Source organism: Scomber japonicus, chromosome 4 (genome assembly GCF_027409825.1).
Source record: "Scomber japonicus isolate fScoJap1 chromosome 4, fScoJap1.pri, whole genome shotgun sequence".
In the NCBI taxonomy this organism is placed as follows: Eukaryota; Metazoa; Chordata; class Actinopteri; order Scombriformes; family Scombridae; genus Scomber; species Scomber japonicus.
In genome coordinates, this window is record NC_070581.1 from 21,447,085 (window position 1) to 21,473,672 (window position 26,588).

Here is a 26,588-nt window from a genome sequence, read left to right on the forward strand (position 1 = left end):
TCCAATTGATGATATAAAAACACAACATACAGGACTACATATTCATTTGTAGATGCTAAATGACACAGCATATTCTGATTTCAGCAAACTAAATCTGTCTCTAGCTCCCAGTATATCAACTGAGAACAATAACAATTTGAATTATTGTTTATGGCGGTGTGCTTTTCATACCTCAGTTATTTTTTTAAATGAGGCCTTTCATTGTCAGTAAAGTACTTGCTGTCACAAGGTTAAAATAGAAAGCTTCATCCTAACTCTGACATGCTGCCTACACTGAGGTTGACTCCTAAATCAGCAGCGCACTTACAGAAACAGAGTCACCTATGGACTCTTTGTGATGAAGCCATGAAATACTCACACCATGTCCTGCAGGCCTATGTTTTAACCTGTCTGCTAATAATATCAGAAACAATAAATCCCAACTCAGTTGCATGTGCTGTGTCAGAGAGCAGAGCCAGATTAGAGGGATTTAAAACCGGTGGAATTGACAAAGCACCTGGTTTTTTTATCCTAGTGATAATCTCCTCAAACCTAACCTCAACTCATCACACCATGTAATGTCTCTTATACACTGTCTGAAAAACAACAGGTCATGACAAATATGAGCTGTTACATCACACAGGCACATAGCCTCATGTTATATAATCTTTGTTTGGGAATTTCAATGTTTCTTAGCATTATGAAAACCTTTTAAATTTAGGCTTACCTAAATATAACGAGTCCATTGTAGTGTGATTAAATGCAGTAATGCATTACAATACAGTGTTCTTTTAGTCTTACAGATTTTTGCTTAATCCCTGAGCGTTTTAACAGTGATGAATCTCAACGTCATGTCCCAGTTTCCTGCATGGTTGCCCATTTGATTTTCGATTTCCACATTTTCTGTCTTTGAATTTGCATTCTAGCTGAACAACAAAAGTAGTCTCCTCGGACTTGCAAGGAGTCAAGTTTTAATTAAGGATTTAGAAATAATCAAATGCCCCTCCACTAACGACATGCTCTTCTTTGTGAAATGTGTGGTTACAGGCAACTTCTCTTTGACATTATATGAAGGATTACATCTAATCCTATTCAATCTCTGTGCAATCCTTCGTTCCAAGCCAGTGTTTTATTTAAGATTAAACTACAATCTAAAAACATTATGGATGCTTGGACTTAAAGAAACTGATTTGTTTCTTTTGACACTGCTGTTTTGAACATCCCTTTCCCCCCAACTATCTATATGATCTCTAAGGTCTTCCATGTCATCGACTTAATGTTCTCATCTCACACTTATTTCCTTTCACTGTAAAGTGTGTACGTCCTTCTTCGACATTATTCATCTCCTTTGTTGCAGTGTGTAATTCTGTCATTTGAAGCATGTTACACTGAGTTAAAAAAAAAACTCAAAGCTACACAAAGTAATGCCTCCCCCAGGGGTTTTGCGTCTGAGCTGCTTGAAGTATTTGTCACTTCAGTTCAAAATTTGGGGATTGTGTTTGTTCAGCAGTGTTCAAAGTGCTCTTCTGTATTTGATCAAAGAGATGCTGTCTCTGAAGAGCAGCCCAATTGCTGTTTGATTTTTGGTTTGTTGACTCTCCTGATTTCTGTACTTCACTATTTGCCTGATAAGCAGAGCGCAGAGTCATTGTTTTCGGCAGCCAGATTAATGCAACAGGTTTAAATGAGATATGTATATGTATGATGGATCACTGCGGGATGCGCCCCTGTTTTCTGTGAGATAAGATTTTTTAATGTTCACTGAATACGATGGCTCCTCCACAAAAACGTTCATTGCTTTTCTCACTGTACCTTAATTCATCTTTTTTAATATAGCTATGGATCTGTTTACAGTTCTATCAACAGGGCAGGGAGTCGATTTAAAGGGGCATTTGTCAGGGAAATGGGGAATAGAAGTTTTCAGGAGTTAGATAGAGTTTTAGGTTCCTCATGAACAAGTTACATACAGTACGTACACATTAAAAGATATATATAGTCTATATATAGTCCGTATATTTGAAGTTATCTTCAGCTAGTGCCTATCTTTACCACAATAATTATGTAGCACCTCATCTCAATCTGACTTACTTCCTGCAGTTCGTTACAGTCATAAACTTAGAGAGTTTTTCCTTTTAATCCTTGTTAAACACTCTCTGTGAAAAGTGAGTCAGATTCATTCTTTGATCCCGCGAGAAATATTTCCGACTAGCGCTCCTGATGCTATTAGCTGATTTTTAGGGCTGATAATGGCACTACTGTGATTTAGCAATGTCAGTACACTCAGGATAATAAACCAAAGTAGAAACTTTCATTTGGACTATTGGGTCAGATGACAGAGAAGAGCAAAATTGGAACAGGAGATATTGCTTTTTTAGTTCAGGAGGCCTTTTAACTGCAGCCGTGAAAGAGAGATGATGTTCTTTTTTCCTTTACAGCACATTATTACTAATTCCTGAGAAATGAATCTTGGTTTGTACAGAAGTTTCCTGCCTGCATCCTCAAAAGAAAAAATTAAAAGGACAAAAACTCTGTTCAGCATCAACTCTCAGGTGTCCATTCTGTTCCGTCTTCATTTATCATTGGATCCATGAACGCCACGTGCTTATTAGCTTGCATTTTGGGATGGTCTCTTAAGGAGGGGGAAAAAACAGAGGATAAGGTGCTAGGGTCATAAATTGCATTGGGAATGACTGGAGGTGTGGGCTGTTTACAGTAGCTACAGCGACATGGAGTCATGTAGAGATACATGAGGATGACGACCAGGGTTACCACACAGCCGAGCAATGTTGTGTAGCCTGTGTTGAAAGACTCTGGTGCTGGCTGCAGCACTGTGACGTTCACTTCTCTAGTTGCATTCAGTGCCTGTTCAATATCCACAGCCGTGCACACGTACAGACCTGAGTCATTGACCTTTGCTGCTTGGATCTCCAAGGTACCATTAGGAAACAAACTAATTAGGGTGTCATTTATGCTGGCTTGGGTGAGGTACCCTTTGCTGGGGGAGAGCCATTTAAATGAGAGGTCTGTGCTGCTCAGGGACGTTTGGCAGTCTAGACGCACTGTCTCTCCCTCTGAAACTAACACCCTGGAGAGAAGCACGGTCACAGGCAGTGATACAGCTTTCTCCACAGTGCAGTTTTGGAAAAAGCGGGTGTGTCGCAGGAATTGAATGGAAGCTCGTGGGTCCCCGTAGATACTGCAAGTGTGCTCATCCGTGAAATCCTTCAGTGAATCATAACCTCTCAGATCCCAGTGCCAGAATACACTGTACATGGAGCAGTCGCAGATCAGAGAGTTGTTATGGAGATACAGCCCCCGCTGTACCAACCCAGGCAAAGCTTTCACATCCTCCCAGGGCAGACGACTCATGCGGTTGGATGAGAGGTCCAACATGGTAAGAAAAGGATGACTGTGGTCTTGAATGCTGAAGAAAGGGAAGTGCGTGATCTGGTTAAGGCTGAAATACGCTTTTTTTAAGCTGCTCAGACCACTGAGTGTGCCGGCCTCTACCTGTGTGATCTTATTATTGAAGAGGAGGAGTTCCTCCAGCCTCCACAGCCCCTGGAAGTAGTGCTGCTCCACCACATGCAGCTTGTTGGAAGACAGGTCAAGGTACCTTAGTCCGGAGGCGTTGTGAAACACCCCCTGACCCAAGGCGTTCAGCTGATTGTGGGACATCCGGAGGTTTTCCAATCTGGGCATCTTGTTGAAGCTGTTGGGACCCAGCCAGGACAGATGGTTGTGGCTGAGGTCGAGGGTGGCAGAGAAGGAGGGCAGCAACAGAGGAATCTTGGACAGACCACTGGAGCTACAGCTCACTGTATCAGATATACAGAGGCACATGGATGGACAGGACTCCTCAGAGCTGTGGAGGAGACAAAGCAGAACCAGGAGAGGGCCTGGATACAGTCCACAGGTCATGTTTCTTGAAATGGGATCCCTCGAGGTTTCTAATGCCTCCGGCAGCCCCTGGTTTAAGAGAATAAAATAAGAGACAGCATGATGCATTAACAAAGCTGTTCTTTTCTGACCTACCTGATACTTTGCTGTTCAAAAGTATAATTTAACTACAAGGTTAATATCATACAGGAGTCTTCATTGTTAATAGCAGAAGATTTAAAAAATTGTTCAAATGGAGAAGCCACAAATTAATTTTGCTCTAGAAAACCTTGTAATTCAGCTTTTGTATTACGACGACTCTCCTCAGACTGTCTTGGGACATTTCTAAGAAGTAATCATCGTCCAATCAGTAGTGAATGGCTAAGCACATTGTGATAATTCAGTGTGATGCAACAATCTATACACAGAGAAAAATACTTTACCTTAAAGTTTCTCTTCAGTTGTTATCAGATGACTTTAAGTTGAACATTATCAAAAAGATCAGTTCAAACAGTTTTCCCACTGCTGACTTGAATTTTAAGGCAACAAAGAGGAAAAGTTCATACCACTTCCAGACAAGTGAGCAATTTTTGCTCACTCAGTTAATCCCACTCCCCCCTCCAAAAAATGAAAAACCACTCTTGAACCACAAATCCAAAGTAAACTGCTTAGCGACATGAGAGTCCAACTTTACTTAGCTTTTTTTTTCTCTTTCCAAGTTATATCCAATCAATGAATGGCCAAAACATTGCTCTCTAATCCCTATCTGCCTCTTAGATCCTTGTCCCGATGTGCTCGAGGAACAATGCAGTCTTCTTGCCTTTCTCCTCGGCCAAGTTAAAGGTCCCCCTACTGGCTCTCTCTTCATCCCAAATGAGACTGCCGCTCTACAAACATCCTGCAGTGCTTTGCAGTGTATAACAAACAGCACAGAGCTCTCTTAATCTCCCACAATCCCCTCCTCCTCCTCCTCTTCTGTGTCATTTAGAGAGCAGCCTTGTGTCTCCTCTCTCATCATTAAGTATTGATGCTAGTGGCTGTCCTTCCCCCTCACTGTCTCTCTTTCTTCCCTTTCTCTATCTCAACAATATCAGTTTTCTCACAATAATCTATCAATATTGAATTTCATCAAACTTCCAGTATGTTGCTTACTAACAGATGAGCAGAACCTAGGAGATTTTCTCATGAATGTTACATGTGTTATCCAGTAACCTTTCATGAATAATCTCAGAGGACTGAAATTAAGCTGTGCCCAGTGGACCTTTTTTTTTTCTGACAATGCGTGGATGTTGGTTTACTTTATCATTGTAAATGCACCTGTTTTCTGTGAATTGTTGAATTAAGCAAATCCTGGACATCCCTCTTCATCTCTCTGTGTATTTGTCAGCTGCTGTGTTGAAAGTCTTTCTGAGTCTGAAGTTCTCTTCTTATCTGCGTACCTTGTCGTTTCTATTTTAGTGGTTTTGAGTGTATAGATTATATATTCCCCATGCCTTGCAAGCACACACGCACACACACACACACACACACACACACACACACACACACACACACACACACACAGAGAGAGAGTTGTATTTCTATCATTTCAGAGAATATTACATTGACTTGCATTCATTTCCTGGAGTCTTATCCTAATCTTAACAATAACCAATACTTGCCTAATCCTAACTGTTACCTTAACATGACCCTAAAATTACTTTAACTTTACCTTACCTTGACCTTAAACTGATTTCACCCTAAAATCAATGATTTACCTCAATTAATGGTTTACCCCCGTTATCCCCATGACGGGGGGCGAGCCCCCACAATATGACTGTGAAACAGATTTACGTCCCCACAACATGAGCAATGCCTGGCACACACACGTGCACACACACATACACACACACACACACACACACGCTCATGCACACACACACACACACACACACACACACACGCACACACACATACACACTTGCTCTTTCTCTCTAAGTGCCTCATGCAGTACATCCCCTCCTTTCTTTTTGAGCCCCCGACATCCCTCCTTCCCTTCAGCTGTGGGTTTGACTGGATATATGCTGTCCATGATGCTTGGTCATGGTGGTCCTGACAGCTCTGATTTCTGTCACAGTGAATTAGCTTTGCCTCCCAGCAGCAGCCACCTCCTCACTGCTGCCCCCATCCCTCCACCCCCTCCCTATAAGTGCTTGGGGCTTTGACTGACTCCCACTCACTCACTCTGCAGAGGCACATAGCCAGTTCCCTGTGGATTCAGGTTCACAGAATGGGGTTCACTTCTTAAAAGGTGGGCTGATGGAGAGCAGATGCAGAGTCCACAGGAAGGTGGATGCAGGAAACTGAAGGGGAGATGTGAGGTGATGCTGCTCTAAGTCTGAGATCAGTTTAGAATCTCTTTTCCTCAGTGTTCATTTGGATGTATTTGTTGCTAAAATGAACAAGCTATCATCTTTGGCATTGTGGCATTTCACACAATCTTGTCCCAAGGCTAGTCATCAGCTTGGCTAGAGCATGTAAGAAATATATACGCCCACGTTTGTACATTTGAGATATGTTCCAAAAGGATTCTTAACAGCCCCCCCCCTTGTAGGTGTTATGTTTGTGTGGGCTTATATCATGACTGAAATGGCCTCGAAGTAATTTGTCTGTTTCCTTGCAAATTGAACTTTGTCCTACTGTACGTAGAACCATATATCCGTATAGCTTTTTAAATATTCATGTTTCATTGATTGTTTCAGGGTATTATGTAACACTCCCGTTAAAGGACTGCTGCAATCATGTATGTAGTGTATTTCTAAGTGCCTGAGAGTAAATGATCCCTAAGTCACAAAAGTCCTATAAACCAGTGAGTTTATCTGCATAAGCTGGTGAAGATTTATGGTTTGGTGCCCTCAGACAAATATGAGCATGTGAGGCTATTAAATAAGGTGTATTATTATGCCAGTGTGATGTCAGTGGCTGCATTTGTTTTAGCTACAGTCTCAATAGTGCTGGGAACCTGCTACTTTTCTGAGGCACATGTTGTTTCGCTGCTGTTGACACAACTTGAACATTTCAGTGCCTCATTATTTTCAGTATTGACGCCGTCAGTTTCGAGCGCAATCATTTGTCATTGTCCTTGGAGATCAATTCAATCAAAGCATGAGCAGGTATACAACACAAAGAGGTAGTTGTTTTTGAGCACAAAACCTATTTACAATTATTTTGCCTTTTTTCTGTTGATTGCCTCTAATTATTCAGTAATAGTCTGTAGTCTGGAATATCAATATTAACAACTCTCCATCTCAGCCCCCCTTTCTCCTCTCAGCGTGGTCTACTAATCTTTTTGTGAGTCTTTCTTTGTTTCTTCATGTTCTTGTATTTCTGTTGTCAGACTAGACCACGTCGCTCCAGCCTGCTGTTCTGCAAAATCCCCAAACTAATCAGTATCTTTGTATCAAGCTGCTTTGCAAATCCCGCACTCTTCTTCAGCATATATTTGATTAGACTCACTGTATGCAAAACAGTCCTGTCAAATCAGTCAGGTTCAGAGTGGACCTCAAAGCTTAAACCCTGACCCTGATGCATCCTGCCCCCAGCAGAAAGTGATTTTCTCCTTACCATCTGCTTCAGATGAGGAGAAAGGAAAAAAAGGAAAAAGAAACACACAGCAGCACAGGGAAAAGTCTGCTCTTATCTTGCCCTTGAGAAGCAGTGAAGCTCACTAGGAGTCGATAATATAAAGCTTTATTATTCTCAGATGCATGAAGAATATTTTAGTTGGGCATTAAAACATTGGATAGCAGGAATGCATGAATGTATTTCAATGTATCTATACCTAAAAAAATAATTTGTGTTGAAATTGTGTTAATAATATCCATAACAGCTTGGTCATATGATTTGAAAGATACATTGAAACTGAAGACAGAGGAAAAAGTAGTATCCCTGACTCTCACACTAAGCATCCAACATTACTCAGAACAACAAAGTAAACCCTGCAGCTGAAGGGTTTCCATTGCTTCTGTCTGCCATTTAGGAAACCCTTGAACCTGAACATAGACACCCTTGTTCAGTATTTATTCTGTATTTCAACAGCTTTTTGTTAGCGTGGCTGGCAGCCAGACTCTCAGATATGAATGAGTCAGTGCCTAGATAAAGATTCAGAGGATTGAGTTTTATTTCTTTTCTCTCCCTGGGTGAATCCGCAGTCTGGATCAGCTCTCTGTTGAAAAGAAATTTCAGACAGCGAAGGATTGTTTGCTTGTCACAACGAGCAGCTCAGCTGCTCCATATGCTCTGTGTTCATAGTGATCGCAGTGCATTATTTGAGAATGTCTTACCCAAAACCCCAAAACCTGGTGAGATAGCGGTTTTATATGTTGCATAATGTAGTTGAACACACAGTATGCTCAAAGACAATATGACTCCATCCTCTCCAGCTAGAGCTTTTCTCTACTCAACCTATCTGATGGATGTAGTAGTTGTAGAGACAAGCACACCATCTAGTGGTTTAAGACTCAACTAAAATGGTGAAGCATCCAGTGCACTATTTCCCTACTATCACTACCACTGTGCCACACAAAGGAATAAGAATAATGAGAATACAAATAAACAAAAGACAAACACAATACTGTAATAAATAGAGTGGCAAGGTGGTGCAGTAGTTAGAACAATCGCCCTACAACAAAAGGGTTTTGGGTTCAAATTTACCAGCTGGCTGGGGCCTTTGTGTTCACCGTAGGTTCTCTTCAGGTACACTGGCTTCCTCCCACAGACTAAAAACATGCAGGTTAGGTTCATTAGTGACTCTCAATTGCCTGTGGATGTGAATGGTTGTCTGTCTCTATACTATATGTTAGTCCTGTGATTGATTGGTGACCTGTCAATGTCAGCTGAGATCGGCTCCCCGACACCCTCTTGAGAATAAGTGGTAAAGAATATGGATGGATTAAATGGTGAATCATTATTCATCTATTGCACTATTTCCTAAGTGTCACTATCAAAGAAATATGAATAATTAGAATACAAATAAACAAAGCAAAACACAGTACTACAGTATGAATTAGTAGAGACACACTACTACAAAACACAGAAACAAAAATACATAGACGTGAACCCTATTCTGAGTACACACATGCTTTTCACATTTTTGAAAATACATTTATTTATTTTCGTGCCAAGAGTTAGATGAGGAAATCAATACCACCCCAGTGTCCATACATAAGTATGAAGCTTAAGCCAGAAGCTGATTAACTTATTGAAGGATGAAGGAGAAAACAGTTATCCAGACTCTGGCTTAAGGTTAGCATCACTACAGCTTAACTTTGTATCTCATTTATTTGATCCATACAAAAAGTGTAAAAATAAAGTTGTGTTATTGCTGGGGAACTGTGTGCTGAACTATTTCTTGGCCAGAAGCAATGACTACACCAGAAGTTATCATTCATTTTTGCACTGTTATCTTTTTTGTAGATATAATGTATTAATTAGTGAGCTTTAGAGCTACTAAGATGGGTTTTTTAAACTTTAGATTGAGTAAGGCTGTTTCCAGTCTTTATGCTAAGCTAAACTGCTGCTGGTTGTAGCTTCATATTTAAAGGACAGATATAAGAGTGGTATCAATTTTCTCATCAAATTTCAGTCAGAAGCAAATAAGAATATTTCCTAAAATGTTCGACTCTTCCTTTAAGATACATTCCTTGATTGCATTTGTGACAACATTGACAGTTGTGGATAGTTTTCCTTTAAGTCCACCTAATTTATCATCATGAAGGTGGGCAGCAACCAGAACTGATTTTAATTAAAAAGAAAATCTCTGACTGAGGTAAAATATCACCCATATCCTTACATGTGCAGATGTTTGGCTGGTTTTCTTGCCCTACCCATGAGCTCCGAAATCAAGCATAACTCTTGATTACAATGCAAACCCACGTCTTCACGCATGTCAATACATGGTGTAGAAAAGAGGGCTTGGGGTATGAACAGCCCCACGTCTCCACAGCCTCAATCATCTGTGCTGATTGTTAACGGATTTCAATTAGGACTCACAGGAGTTAATATGATTGCTTGCAGTTGTTTACCCTTTCTTGCTTCCTTCCATGGAAGCCAATTATGCATGAGTAGCAGTAGATGAGTACTGGACGCTGCTAATGGCTCTGCTTCTCCCTTTGTGTTCACATTACTGAAGGATATGGGTTGTGAAATGAGATCACTACTGACTACTGTGCTATCAGTGATTGTGCTATAAAACATTATGGGCCAGAACATAGTAAATTGTGTGATGTGACTGTGGGGTGGCAGGCTGTCTGCTCTTCCTCTGCTCTTTTATCTGTTATCCTCTCATCTCTTTCCTCTTCCTTTTCTCATTTTTGATATCTCTTGATTCTCTTCTCTTCTCTCACGTCTTCTCCCCTCTCCCTCCCTTTTGCCCATCCAGTAAACCTTCTCCTTGCTCCCTTCCTCTTCTTCTTGGTCCTCTCATCCTCTACTCACTCCCTTCCATTTATTCTCTCAACTCTTATCTCCCTTCATCCGTTCTTTACACCACCCCTCCAAGTCTTTCATCTCCCACTCGGTGGTTATCAACAGACAGACAGCACACCATCCAATAATCTAGCCTCTTCCCCTTCCATATCACTTATGGTGGATTGACATATCTTAGAAAATCCATTGTGTCCTAATCAATATAAGGATTAACGTACATAATATAGGAATTCATATAAATCACAGCCATACAATTAATCATTATCTTATTACTCAGGGAATATATTGCCCATTTATCATCTGGGATATCTGATTGCATGTGTGTAAGTGTCCTTGAGGATAGGCACGAATGCAGATGATTGGCTTTAACTTGTCCTGTAGAGTGAAGTTGATAGAAATGGTGAATAGTTTATGATCTTTACATGTAAAAAAGAAAAAAGCAAGTAGAGCAATATAATCTTATCTTTCACCTAGGTGACAGATAGAAACAGCTGTGCTGAATGCTGAGCAGGTTTATCTGACTGCACTCCAATGTTGAGATAGTGTGATGGATCCTGCAGCCAGCTGTCTGTGCCACCTGAGCCTTGCTGCTGCTGTCATGTTGCTGCTCTCTGCTCAGACAGACACTGGGGGACATGAAGGGTGATGAGCAGTTAGCAGTTCCATCATGGATCTCCGGGGCCATCCGTGGAAAATGAAACCATCTCTGAACAGGTAACTCAATTTAACTCGTGGCCGCCTTCTCTGGAGCTACAAGCACAAATACTTTCTCAGCTGATGAGATGAGGTAACAGAGCATGGCCGAAGTCACTGAGTGCAACAGGAGAGGCCCGCTCTTCCCAAATTGCCTAGACATGGTCAAGGGAGGCTTTTCCACCACTTTTACAGATGGAGAAGCGGAGACTGAAGCACAAGGGGCCAGGTTTTCTCTCCTTCCTTTTCAATCAATAGAATAGACTGACTTTAATCATGGAGCTATTGAGTGCTGAAGCTAGAAAAATGGAGAGTTGGTCTTCTGGAACCATTCCCAACTTTGCCCCCCACTTCAAAAGCGTTTGCGCAGGAGGGGGAATACTGCATTTTGACTGAATTTGTAGGAACAGCAATATATTCATTCCTCAAGTGTACTTTGAATTCCACACAGGGGAATTAATGGATGTCTAAAAGATGTGCACGTTATGTGACTGCAGTCTGACACTTTTACTTTTGGTCTTCAGCTACCTAAAACCAAAAACAGGTTATATTGTGTTAAAGCTCTGAAATGTATCTTCACATTTTGACAATTAGATCGATTAACTCAGAGAGAGAAGGTGTTACTCTCACACTGCTCATTAGAAATCACTCTTATTATACCATTTCATAATTGCTCTCCAACTAAATTATATAACGATCACATTGACCTTTCCACGATCCTGCTTAGTAGTCTCAGTTGGTGCATTCAGAAAAGTCAATCTAATGAATGCAATTTAATGTGTGGCTCAATAATGCTATCTTCTACTCCATTATTAATCACAATAAAAAAAGTTAGCTCTGTTAATTATTGCAAATGTGTTACAATGAAAATGCCAATGTGGCTTTAAAGCCTCTAGGTATTTCAGAAGAAGTGATGGATTACTCACGCTTCTGGAGGAACTCCTAATAAAAATGTCTTCTGTTAAAGTCACCCACAAGAACAGATAGATGTGGGTTTAGATGCGCTATGCTGTCTTTCAGTGAAGTCTGTATGACTCTATTAGAACACATTAGATGAAACTTTAATGTTCCCTGTGGGCAAATCGGGTCATTACACCTTCATGTTAGAGGGAGGCTCTGAAGATACCACATGTTTTTGTATCCTAAATTTAGTATAAAGGACCAGGGAAGTGTAATGAGGAAAAATACATTCCTGTAATGGTTCAAGTCTCAGTCATAGCTGCATCCTTCATGCAAAGGTGTCCTGAATTCCTACCAGCTGCAGACCCCAAGCTAAATCTGAAGATCAAGCACACAGGCCCATGTTGATCACCTGTACCTCATTGATTATTCACTCATTTTAACTATGGAGACGCTAATTCTATTTGAAAACTAGATGCAAAGGAAAATGGTGCTGTGCTGCAGGTTATAAATCAGAGCAAAGCAGCTGTACATCATGCTTTTCTCTCAGCCGCACGCTGGGAAAGTGAGGCAGAAGATGAAAAAAGAGAGCCTGCAGAGGGCAACCATTAAGCTCACCAAATATCATTATCAGATTTTCAATAAGGTTGGAGCCATCAGATAGTGAATGCAGACAGTGTTGCTGCTTCTACTTCCCACTCTAGCTGCACCAGGTGCAACATGTTTTTGCAATCCAATCTGGCAACAAGGCCACAAGGAGGTTATTGCTTAGATCCCAGAACAAATCATAAGCCCACCAAATGTAAGGGCTGGGCTGCCTGGGGAGTGGCTGGAGGCTCGGGGGGCTTGGATGCACACTGTTGTTTGAGTGATCACACAATGATTACCACCCTCTGCGTACTGTTATGCTGTGTGTTTGCTGCAGTACAAGGGCACTGGGGGGATTTACAGTGTTCTTCATTATCAAAATTTAAATAGCTTTTCTGATAAAGTATATCCAAAATGAAACCATATTTCAATAGATTATTTCCCCGTTGCAAAGCCCCAACACTCATCACAGACCACAGCTAATAAGAGATAAGAAACTGTGGATAAGGCAGTTTGGGGCTTTCAGAGTGCCTTTTTCCTTTATTGTATACTAATTGCTAAAGTAGCATAGAGGATATAAAAGATCGTATCCATAAGCCAAAATATATACAGACAGAGCATTGATTGGTGTGTATAAAATAGGAGAATAGAGGTACCAAAGAAGAAAAGTGGGAGCCCATTTCTCAGTGCAGTCAAGTTGAAGTTGGCCTTCACCTCTCTGTTTTGATTATTTCCTTATCTCTCTCTTAGTGGCTGGTGGTGAGTAACAGTGACCCGCTGGATTGCTTCCTAGACCATATTTCCTGATCTGACTCTGGCATTGCCATTCCCTCCTAATGTTACTAGATTTATTCTTGGTCTTAAAATCCCACAAAGCAGCAAAATAATGACTTCTCAATAAAGAAAATGAGATCAAATAAATTGCCATGTTGAACAGCTGAAACACAGCCATGATCGAGCTGAGTGTAAATGGATGTAAAGCTTAATGAGAGGCAAAACATTCTTTGCATTCATCTTTAATTACTTGTAAAGCAAAAAAGAACTCAAGTATCAAAACTGAAATGGAAATTAAAAACACAAAAAACTCATTTGTTTCTGTCATGGAATGCCAGATTGTTTGATAGAAAGGCTAAAAACAGTTGACACATAGAAATCTCTGACTTCGGCACCTTTCAGTGGCAATATCAAAAAAGACACCATGACAGAGAACAGTTTTTCTCTTTTTTTTACTGCAAACAAAATAGTATAATAATTTCAAGCATATTAATTGTGGCTGTAACCTGATCCAAATGGATTGTTACATAGAACCATCTGAGAAGTGAAACTGTTTGGAAAAGGGGAGCTCTTTAAAAAAAAGAGCTTGGTGATGGACTTGTCCATCACCAACTATCAGTGTCTTACTTTGCGAGGCAGCTGGCTTCACAATGCTGATAAGCTCATATCTTTAAGCCTGACAAGATGGGTTCTCACATTTCACAGTGATCTCATGAATTCAGCTGCCTCGCAAGTTAATTGTGGCTAGGGTTAGAGCTAACAATTATTTTCATGATCAATTAATCTGATTTTTCTAATTTCCATGATAACATGTTCGTATTACTTGTGGTTGATATATATCTTGTTTCTGAAAATAAAATTAAAACTTGTATCTCATACTCAAAGTAATTTATTTGGATATTTGTACATTATATTGCATATGCTTAGCACCGCATGGCTTTCAAATATTGTACAGGTGTCTCTAAAACCCATTGCACACATGACACTCTCACCATTTACCAATGATCAGTCTTTGCCTTGTTACTCTGGTGTTGTGATGTTTCTTTGCATGGATTGTGTCCTGTCCAAGTAAACAGTGTCTTTGAAGTATTCCCCCAATGTTAATAGCTATGGCACCTTTAATGATGAGGCAACAGACAAGGCCTGGGAGAAATATTAGCTCAGCAAGGTCAAAGCAGACAAGGTCCCATCTGTCTCTCTGCAGCCTCGGTGAATCCCAGGCCCATACATTACTGTGGCCCCCCGGGGCAGGGAAAATGGATCATCAATCTGATTTAGAGAGACTCTGGCCAATGCTGTCATTTCTAAAGCCGAATAACACTACTTTCTTCTCCCGTCACCTTTCACAGGCAAATTCATAATGCCTAGTGATGTTAAACTGTCTCATGTATGGTGTCACTGAGCCCAGACCTTCAGAGAGCTTCACATCACACCAGCATGCCACACCATGGCACTCTGCAGCCGCTATGGAAACCAAGGTTTAATGAAATACAGCATTCAGGGCAGTCAAGAGAAAAATAGAGCAGAAAAATAAAGTGGTAATAGTTTTTTATTTCTGTTTACTGGTAAATATATAGCTGCTATGTATTTGAAGGTAATTCCCTGCCTTGGTCATGAAGTTTAAGTCTGCTGGTAAACTCAATGACCAATCACTTCTCTCCAACTTCAGAAATGAGACACCATGTACAACCGGATCAGCCATGCTTTTAGTGCAGCCACTTTCCCTCTACACTGTGTTTTGCAACACACGCGCATACACACACGCAAACACACAGTTTGACACTCTCCTGCCATGGAATTCGGTGTTGTGGCTGACACAGTAGAAATGTGGTGTAAACGACAGGGCTCTATGGCCACACAGCACTGTTGATAATGAGTCTGTAATCCATTTGATAGCCTATAAACAGGGTGAGACTCCTACGAGCATCCGCCAGGAAAGGCAGCCAAACAGCACCCTGGGGTAGACATTCCCATAAAAGAATATACTTGTAGAGGAGCACTACTCTAGCACAGACGGGTCACCATAGTTCGAACCTCACCCTGTCAGTGGATCTTTGCATAATAGCCTTGCTGATTTCTGTCATCTTCTTTTCACGCTGGGTTTCCAGTACCCACAATCCCAGCTGTCGTCTTATCAGCCTTGCCCACCTATGAAGCCTCTGCTTAAGCTGCTCCTGCACCAGGAAAATGTCACGTTTGTCTGCCAGTGTAAATTTGCTTATCTTATACAGAAAGGAGCCTGTGAGAGGAAAGAGGTTGTCTCCACAATGCAGGGCCTTAAGGGATCTTTTGAAACCCAGTTCTTTTCTACTCAGCATTCGTCTAATGTGACACAAATCCCCCTGACAGAGGAATAGCTTCACCATCCTCAGGTTTGCTTCAGGTACATTAGTTGTATTTTTCTGCCTTGTATGTTATGTACTGAGTTGAAGCGTAGCTGAGAAACTGTAGGGGAACCCCGGCTGTTTCTCCTGGCTGGGTGTTTGAAAACCTTGGCGGCAGCCCAGGAAGCAAGCGGGTGGCCAGGAAAAGCTTGCTGTGCTCCTGTGGACTTTGAACCTGATTCCTCCAAATCCACACATTGTTATTCACCTGGAACTTACTGTTTGGTTGACTTCCAGACCCAAACAGCATTATGACGAGCCTGCTCTGTACACTCTCTAACATTATGCTCACCCTAGTCTTTATTCTTTGCATCACATCACACTTTCACAGTGAGACCAAACATCCCAGAAGATTCCCCCTCTCTGCACACAGTATGATGGCATGCTTTGTTCTTTCTGGCAAGGTGAAAATCGTCAAGGGATCATTTAATAAGAGATGCCTTGCTTGAAAAGGACGAGAAAGGGCCTCAGGGAGAGAACCTCCCTCTGATGAGGATTAGTTTTATCCTGCATATGCAAATGACATTGATGAAGCCATAGACAGTACTACCCCTGCTCCAGTGTGGCATTGCTCTCCTGCAGGTAATCTCTTGAGACAGTACGCAATACAGCCTTGGGAGACAATGCTAATAGCCAAAGATGAACTGCTGTCATCATGATCATCATTTGTGACTCACAGAAAAAGGGTTAGTGGCAAATTACATAGACATGTCATTGAACAACTGATGTTTGTTTTTCCTGATCTGCATGCTGATTAGCATGATAAGTAACATGGATCTCTATTCCTGAAATGCGCTGGATTCTTCCTGCAGTCCATGACTATACAGCCTTATCGTCTTCCCATGTGGGGACTTTTAACGACTTAATCCCTCAGCATATTGCAGGAGATTATCTTTCTAAAATTAACTAGCCCCTTGAGACTGCAGAGATAGCAGCTGCTTTTTTGCCACTTGGCGAGTTTTCAACAAACAAAGTGACTTATTGCATTCGGGAGAGCGTGCTCACATTAGCTTTTTAAAGCTGTAAGATTATAGGACTATTGTGCTGCTTCCACTGCTGTTTGATGCATTCAAACAGAGGAAATGTCTGAATGCAGGTTTGGCGGATTCTTTAGATTTTTTTGTTGTTGCAAAGGCTGTTTGGCAGTATATGTGCTCTGCATGTTGTCACTGTGCGGGGAAATAAAAATGGAGGAATTCTAAAGGGCTGCCAATCCCACTTTAATCCCAGTGTGTCTGGCATTCGTGAGAGGCAGTCAATCTAAGGCAAAAGTAAACTTTAGTAGGCATATCCCGTGGAAAAGAAAACGTACTACATTTTCCATGTAACAAAATTTAAATTAATCATGCTTATGGCTGTGAGTAAACAAGATTTCATTGAGTTACAGTGATTATTTCCTACATTTCCAAAGTGCACCATCTAATCCTCCATATAACCAAGTTTCCAAGAAAAACACACATGACTGAACTCTCAGCAATTCTTTTTTTATTTTGTTTTTATCTGTAATTGTCTTTTGATGTATTAATCCATATTTCTGCAGGCTTGATGGCTTCTTGGAAAATGAGTGAGTCACTAACATTTCAAATGGTCATGTGTTTCTCTCTTTATCAGTCATCAGATGTCTGCAGGTATAAATGTCTGCTATTATTAACCATCATGTCTGAAATTTTAATGTTAGTAAATTGATCATAATTGGATTTTGAACAATAAATCTCTTCTCTAGAAAGTAAGAGGTCGAATGGTCCATTGAAAAGGTCATTGCTTTTTAATAAATTGAAAAGTGAGTAGGCAAAGGGGATTTTTTAAAAAGCCTAGTAACCAAAAAGGGTTCTTACACAATTTATTACTAATCTGCAAAGCCTGTTTTATCCCACCAATTGTGACTGTGTTTTTTTCCCTGGAAGCTCTAGAAGTGTTCCTGCTTGCACCTGGGAGATGTCTTTCTCAGACTGACAGATGGAATAATATTTTTTACATATATTCTTTAAAGGGTCAACTACTGTTATATTTTGGGAATTATACTCCCACATATATTTTGGTCTGCATGTAAAGGGTCAACTACTGATATATTTTGGCAGTTATACTCCTGCATATATTTTGGTCTACATATATTTTGGTCATTATTGCAACCATTTGCCGAATGTTACAATAATGAGAGTATAATACAGTGTTTTAATTGAAAATGCAGATTTTAGCTGCTAACCCTAGTTATCATTATCATTATCATTATCATTATAATCATTTAGTTTTTGGTTGTTTTTACACAGTTCAATCAGACGTGCTGGACCTCCTAGAGGTACATTCCCCCCAAATGTTGTGTGCACCACCAAAGCTATTCCCATACTTGAAAAAGAGGCCATTTAAAGTGACTGTAATAGTGATGGCTCAGACAGGGAGTACTGGGTGAAACAGGCCATTTGCCAGGTAGACTATTGAATGGTGATGCAGAGGTGAACTATTTGGAGGATGAGGCAGATGTTCATGAGAACCAAATGTGCCCCCCACCTCTGCAGCAGTTGGTGTTGAAACAAACTCACCTATCATGGCAAGTCTCCCACAGCAACCAGCCGAAAAAAAGGAGGGAAAATTAAACCCTACAAATGCCACAAAAAAAAAGAAAACATCTTTTGAAAATATGCAAATTAGGGACAGGGTTTTTAATAGATAAAAACAACCGTCCGTGTCCAATATTTGAGTTTTTGTGACCTATGAGCCAACTGCAGCAGAGTGCATAAAGTAAATTAACCCAATGTAGTCAATTTGCTCCTCTGCCTCTGAGGAATGTTGAGTTGTTGTGATGTCTGTCAGACCTTTAAGATTTTGCTCAGGAGGAGGGTTTTTGCCTCTTTTTTAAAATATTTAACAAGTTACTGAATATAAATATTGCTGTTTTTAATTCTTTGACATCAATATATGTTTTTAAATTTTGTAAATAAATCATGGCCTTATTTGGAGAACACCTAGGCTTAAATGGTGTCACACTTTTGACTTTTTTCAAAAAATATCTTTATTTTGTATTCCGAAATCTACATGAACTAATTGATACATTTTCAAAAGTGCAACAAGTCTTGCTTTATAAGAATTTATCTCCACTATAAATCATAGTAAACATGAAAAATACCTGAACCTAGATTTTGGTGGGTTAAAGGGTACACCCACCCCAACAGTTGAAAACATTAATTATGCAATTAGAAAAGTTATCAAATGTAATAAGTTACATTACTTTGATTAAGTAATGTTATTTATTACATTTTAGATAGGATAACTAGTAATATGTAAGCCATTACATTTCCAAAACAACCTTCCCAACACTGGATGAAAAAATGGTCTCAATCCATCTGACGGATAACTCAAAGGCCACAAACAACCCTCTCAACAAAGTACAATTTATCTTCAGTGCATTTCTTACAAAATGATGCCATACTCAAAATCCGTTGACAAAAGCACATATTATGGCAGGCATGTTTGCAAGCAATTCATCTGGAGAGGGCTCAAGTATAGTCCTTGTTCTACCTGAACAAGGAGAAGTTCCTTCAGAGTGTAACTTTGTACATGACAACTTTTTCCACCTCACTGCCTCCTTGATGAAATGACAATACAAGGCTCTACATGTCATGGCACACTGAGACAGTGTCACCTGCATGATGTACCTTTCACAGATGTTAAAAAATGTGCTTTATTGGGCGCGCAGGTGGTTGAGTGGTTAGAGCGCATACCACATACACAGCCAACACCAGTTCAAATCCCAGCCAGAGGTCCTTTGCTGAATGTCACACACCCCTCTCGCATCCAAAGGTGCTGAAAAAAATCTTTTAGAAAATAAATAAAGCTTTACTTTGCAGTATACCAATAAGATGTAACAAGCCTTACTTTGCATCATATTAGGCAGAAACTAGAAATAATATAGATATTGGTAATACTGAAACCGTAGAAGTAGAGCCTTAAAAAGATATTTGTTACCACTCTGGGTGGAAGGATAACAGTGTTGTAACCATGCAGCTAATGCTGCTGAGAAGTATTCTGAGGTGCCTGTAAACAAGTGAAACAAACCTATGACAAAACACCACAGCCCACGTATATTCACTCACATATAATGAAAACATGGGCATGGATCTCCATGGCTACAGTATGGTCAAATAAGTGGTCCCTACACAGTGTGGTGGTGAATAGCAAGTTGTTCTTTGGAGTTGTTGGTAGTGAATATGACCTCTTAGCCATTCAGTCATCTTTGAGTCTCTGAAAAAGATATTGAAAACTACCTCTTGGCCATGGCAGAAGATCTTCGATTGCAGCTGTCACTCAGGATTCTTCAAGAGGTGAGGAAAAATCTCACCAGCCTGTGAGCAGAGATAAATCGTTTCCACAGCTGCACATGGTGTGACAAGTGCACTGTATATGCATGTGAGAAGCGCAATGCACCTCTTCACACATAGTGCTTCAAGCGCTTTCATGGAGAGTGAAGTCTAACTGTTGAGCTGTGGTCTACTGTTTACTCAAATTTGTTGTAACAGTTTCTGTGACTGTGAAATAAGTACATTGTTGTCACCCTACAGCATGCTCTGCTCTAGTACAATTGGCACAATGTTTCAAGGCACAGTTTATGTCTGCGTGCTCTAACATGCTGTACGCTTTTTTAAAAAATGGTTTTGGGGCTTTTTTCTTTCTGCTTGAATCTGCTGGATGATATACTTGACTCAGCTTCTGGCAATGATGGTAGACACTGTCACTCGAACTCCAAGTTGATGTTGTTGTAAATGACTGGGCACTTTTTATTTTAAATGGAAAACATTGCAAAATATCAACCTATTGATAATACAATGAAATGTATGGGGGTGGGATCTCTGTCTGCCATGAAATGTTCTGATATTTTATAAGCTAAGACTCATCCACCAGATTGATTCAAAGAAAAACATGGTTCACTTTTCAATAAATAATTAATTAAAATGAAACATTAATACAAAATGAATATCTTCTTGTTATAAAATGTTCAGAGATTATATTATATTATATCGTATTTTACTTAATGTTATTTTAAAGTGTTGGATTCTCTATGATGTGTGGTTTCCATTTATCATAAATGAATGAGCCTACCTCAGATGAGTTTGCTATTTATATATTTGTAAATTCAAACATTGTGTTTCATGAATAGAACAAAACTAAATACTAACCATATTTCATTCTTATATGTTACTACTGTTATTTTAAGATTTAAAATGTGTGATGAATAGGTCCAGCTGAAGAATTTGCATGAATTCTGATTGTGCTGTTCACCACTGGTCATTATTGTGACTGAGTATAGCACCTAATATTTCACTAACGTAACCAACATAAAATCAGTAAGTTTGTGTGTTAGGAAAGTCTATGGAGTAAAATGCATGTATTCAAACTGCAAGGAAAACTTGAGTATCGCACAGAGTTAATACATTATTAATAAAACCATTAGTCTGAACTCTTAACCCCCTCATAAAATATGCCTTACTAGAGTGTATCATTATTTATTACAAGTAGTTCAGTTCATCTGTATTCTTTTAAAGGTACAGGATCATTTTGATGGTATATAGCTCTTGTTCTTTGAGTTTGAGTGTACATCACTTTGGACAAAGCCATCTCCCAAATTAATGTAATGTATACTGAATGATTATAAATGCTCAAAGTATTATACTGTGTACTCAATGTCCTGATCTTGACCAAGCAGTCATTTCTTTGCATTAATAGTGAGCTAGTGCCAAAAAAATCATTGTCTCCAACTTCTCATTCTTATTCAGGAGCCGTAGGAGTTTTTCCACAGCATACCCTGGGATAAAGGCAAGAAAACAACCTGGACAGATTGCAGGTTTATCAGTGATCATAAATATACATAATAAGTCCCACTCATACCGATGGGTAATTTAGAAGCATTTGTCCCCCTGATTTGCATGTGTTTAAACTGTGGGAGGAAAGCTTCATGAGCCTGTTGTGGACAAATGTACATTTAAAACTGAAACAGATATCAACAGGTGGGTATCTCATTTAAGGTCACAGATGCACACATTTAAAAGCAGAGTTTTTACATTTGAAACCAAATGCGTTGACTGCTATGAAGGCTTATCAAACAAAAAAATTGTTTTTTTGACTATTAAGCTAATAGCCTACAAAATTTCCAATGATCCTATCTTGCTTGGGTTTTTTTTAAAGCTGTTGCAGTTGCCTCACAGAAAATACAATATCTAAGTGAGTATGGATTTCTGTGGAATAATTTCAGGCCCCATAGTCATCACCCTCCATCTTTTTATCTGAAAACCAAGGTCAAGCTTAACTTTAAAAAAAAATCTGACTCACACTTAGGTCAGTGGTGACCACTTTCCAGACAAGGACAAGGGTATGCAACTGAAGGCTATATAAAACAACATGAATGAGCTATCCACTCTATGACTAATGAGGGCTTGCATGGCTTCTTACCTGTTTCAGTGATGGTGTGTGCTTTTATAAAATTATGCTCATTATTCACTATTTGGTGCTGAACTGTGTTCTGCTTCAACTCACTCTCTCGTAATATAAGCTATTTTATAGAGTGCATCTATTATCTGTAATCAGATAAAGATTTTGCATCAGTGTATGGTTGCTCTGCTTCAGCTTCCTTTGTGTGCAGTAAAGCTGAGAGTCAGACAAGTGAGTCATGTTGAAAGTGACAGGAGATATTTATCACTGCCACTGTTTATGGCGCAGCCTGTATGAGCGCTTTTTCTTTTTTTTTCTGACAATCTGGAGGCCTAAGCAGGAGAGTTAAGCACTAATAAGACAGCTTCAGTGTTCATCTCTCACACTCCCCTCCTCTCCTCTGTCAGATGAAGGAAGAGATCTTAGCACTGGGGAGAGCCTCCCAAGTGATCACTGGGTGGAAATAAAGCCGATTGCTTAAATAAGTAAGAACGACCGTGACCGACTGACTAATGATATGTGCTGCAGCGGTGTATTTTGCTCCAAGCAATGTTTTAATGTGTGAAAATCAAAAAACAGTTACAAAAAAAACAGGTTTTGCATCATTTACAGAGAGTGGAAGCAATTGGGTTGTTGCTGTATGCTTGCAAGCCTGTATGCTTTTCAAAATGAGGGCTTATTCCTGTATCAGCATGCCTGTTTTCCCCTTGTTCCTACAGAAAACATGATGAATAATTAAATAATAAATCGTGAAGACAAGATAAATGTCATCAGTGCCTCAACTTCATTTAAACATTTTTCCTGAAGCGAAAAGGAAGAAAAACATCTTCCAGTATTGAGCTTGTACAATTAGTTCTTTTCAGAGATGAAACATGCTTTGCTAACCTGTTTCTTTTTTTATCTACATCTCATCTGTTTGTGATGGGATTTTATGGGAGAAATCAATAAGAGATAATTGTGTTTACCTAGATTCTCCTCACTAGTAGCTTCTATGCTGAGTGTCCCAGATGTTTTGCATTCACTCCACCACCTATGGGCGATTCTCAGACAGGTTAATAAAAAGGCTGAAAAACATTTACTGCAAAATAAACCACGCAGAAAATGACTGACCCTGAAGGGAATTAAATTCTATTTGCTTTTGGTCTCAGCGTGTGATCATGATATACCCACATCCCTGCAGCCACGTATACGTAACCTAATGGTTTGCTGTTTGCTGTCAGTGCACTTTTAAATCACTTGTATCATCTTGTGAACTTTGACATACATGTTTTCTAAAAGCATCCTGGCAGTGAACAGAGGATGTTGTTGTATTGCTGCACCCGGTCTCTCCTTTGTGTGCTGCCATGTCTCTGAGGCATTCATCAATTATATCCTCAAGGCTCAATCTACTAGCATATTTCCACTCTCAAATGAATGGAATTCTCTATTATTTAGCTGCTAATATGGCTCCGGATGGTCCCTGATGTCTGATGCTTTCCTGCACTCTGGAGCAGCTCGGACGTAAAAAGGGTGGCGACTCTGGCCACACTGGTCATTTTATCTGTTCTCCTCATTTCCTGCTAGTTGCATTAGCTTGCCCACTGGGGTTTCTTTTGGCACATTAAAAAAGATTTGGGTTAATAATTGATGCTGCAATTTATGGACTCCAGTGCCTGAGGTTCAATTGTAAGCCTCCACTTAAAAGGAAAGCATGCTTCTCATTCCTGCCTTGGCCTCAGAGTACCATGATTTATAACTTCAGTTTGATGGTGCTCAATTTATTGTGTGGTACTCCTTTGAAGAAAAAGAACCAGACGTATCATTTTTCATACAAAAGTCATTTTGATGTGATTATGTTTGGGTTTCAGATTTCTCATTCACACGTCATCTCAATACAAAGAGAAAAAAATATTGATCTATGCACCACACAGATTAAATCTATTGTGTGTTTGTACAGCACTGAGCTCTTGGCCCTACTTTGATTAAGAAATGTTGCCTGAAATTAATGTTCAATATCACCACCAGTTTTGACATTATGTGAAAAGATCTATAGGATGTTAATCAATAGTATTACTTTGGTGATCATAGAGGGTGTGATGTATGTGTGGGCATTAAGCTTAGCTTTAATTAAAATTCTGCAAAGAGGCGACATGACTCATAATGTTTGCCTGTGATAGCCCCTGCTTCTCTTGGCAGCTCTCAACTAAACGTCTCTGTGTTGTCTGTTTTAAGGCCTTTCTGAGAGGAAAAGCGAAATTTGTCTGAGAAGACTCACAGGATACAGATCCAAGGACATAGGAACAAAGTTTAAAGGCAACTGCTCTCACAGTTTGACTGGACATCATATTTCCTCATTGTTTATGTGCTTGAAGGGATGTTCCTCTTTAAGTGGCTGAATGGATGGTAGTGCCGGTAAGTTAGCCAGTCTACCACTTTGGTCTACACTGAAATATATCTCAACAACTAATGGATGGGTTGCCATTAACTTTGATACAGATAGTCACCTTCTCCGACAGGTGGAAGCCTACTGATTTTGGTGATGCCCTGAGTTTTAGTGCCATCATGAGGTTGATGTCTGGGTTTTTTGGTTGTTGTTGTTTTGTTTTTGCAATGAAATGTTAGTTCTGATCTCCATTATGCCCAGAGGAAAGGTCCTGGTGTTACCCTGACTTTTAATTTTTCCAATACTTTTACCAGGTATCTGAATAAACTAATGACATTTCCCTCATCCTCAGCTGCACTTTGCATGAGTTAGTATGCAAACATGATGCAGTTTAGAACTGTTAGTACACTGATGTTAGTATTTAGCTTAGAGCTGGGATGATTGGTCAATTCAACAGAAAAATCCTCAGCAACTATTATGATAATCATTTTTACTCATTGTTTAAAAGAAAAGTACTCGAATTATATGGTTCCAGCTTCTCAAATGTAAATATTTTCTGGTTTATGTAGTCCTCCTTCATAGCATGTCCACTGAATATGTTTGGGTTGTGGACATTTGGTCAGGATAAAAATATTTGAGGTTGTATTTTGGGGCTTTGGGAAATGCACATTGACATTTTTCACCATTTTCTGACATTATTATAGATGAAATGTCTAATTGATTAATGAAGAAAAGTAACACATTAACCAATAATGAAAATAAATGTTAGTTGTGGCCATAATTGAGCTCAAAACAATCCTGCAAAGAGCTGACAGTTGGTGTGTAGACTCCTGTTGCCGCAGGCTTGGGCTGTCAGTTGTAAATTGTGGTCTCTCACTCACTCATGGATGGGGTCAGTGATTCTTAAGTGTGTGCAAATTTGTTTTCGTATTGGTGGCAGCACCTTATCTAATCATATGCTTTCATGCAAATCAAGTTCAACCTGAAGGTCAGCCAACAACTTTGTTCAGCAGCAGTAGTTCAGGAAAACACACAGGCAGGTAAGCATACACAGTTGTTCAACCTGATGACAGAGTCTGGGAGACAGTTACAGGGATAGAGACCTTGGCACTGGGGGGTTTTATGCATATTGAGTGTTTCAACCTCTTTTTGTGTCTCGGGATAAAAAAAAAATCACAAAAACAATTTGACAAGAAGAATTGGTTATGAATTTTTGGCATTTCTAGTATTTCTCAAAGACTATAATTCCTTTCCTTTTCAAGGAAATTAATAAGGGAGAAGAGGATCCATTCCCGACAGAATAGAATATAAAGCAGGAGGAAGCATTTAGAAATGCACCTGGTTTCAATCCCCTGAAAAGAGGGATTGAAACCATTTCCAGTTCCATTTTAATTTCCTGTTTATTTCGCTCTCTGAAGCTTTGGGAACTCTGAAAGGATTTAAATGCCCTTCAGTCCCCGTGTCTTTCTCCCATTGCCTTTGATTTATAGATTTGATTTTCAGCTTGAAACCAAGAAGGGAGAAATTCCAAAAGGGGAAAAAACACCATCATGACATGGAGGGGCTTAAAGCGAGCTGAAAGGTGGAGGAAATAGGAAGGATATAAAACGCCCATTGCCAGCCCGGCGGATGAAATATGAGGAATTGTCGGAAACCATGTAACAAAACGTGATATGTAGCAAATGAACTGGGCTTTATTCAATCCCTGAGCAACCATAAGAAGTCCCATTCTGCTCTGCCGGTATTGTGCTGTGCCCTGTGCCGACAGGACTCACTTTCACTCGACACTGTCGGGCACCCATTAAATTGTACAATACACAATCATTCTTCCCTCCTAACTCTGTAAACGCAGTGTGCACCCTGTTATTCTCTTTCACTTTGAGCCACTATTCCTCAGCAGGAGATGTCACTTGGGGACAGGCACCCCGACTTAACTCCCCTCATCCTCATAGTTCCTCCAAAACAAGCCATGACTATGGAAACACAGTACAGAGCTGTGTATGAATATATGCATTTCCTCACACTGACTCCCTCTCTATATGCAAGAGATCAGCTGGGATGGCTCCAAAAGGCACCCGGCGTGTCGACAGTGGAGCTGCCCTGGGGAAAATGCAGCTTTTGTGACCCATAGTTCCCACAGTACTCCC

The 26,588-nt window shown here is 40.0% G+C and overlaps 1 protein-coding gene across 1 annotated transcript; it reads right to left on the reverse strand.

Annotated features, from left to right (window-relative positions):
- Positions 1-2,517: 2,517 nt before the first annotated feature.
- Positions 2,518-3,900, reverse strand: LOC128357610 (amphoterin-induced protein 3-like). The gene has a single exon (XM_053317975.1). The coding sequence runs from the start codon at positions 3,898-3,900 to the stop codon at positions 2,518-2,520; it is 1,383 nt and encodes a 460-aa protein (XP_053173950.1).
- Between the last annotated feature and the right edge of the window lie 22,688 nt (positions 3,901-26,588).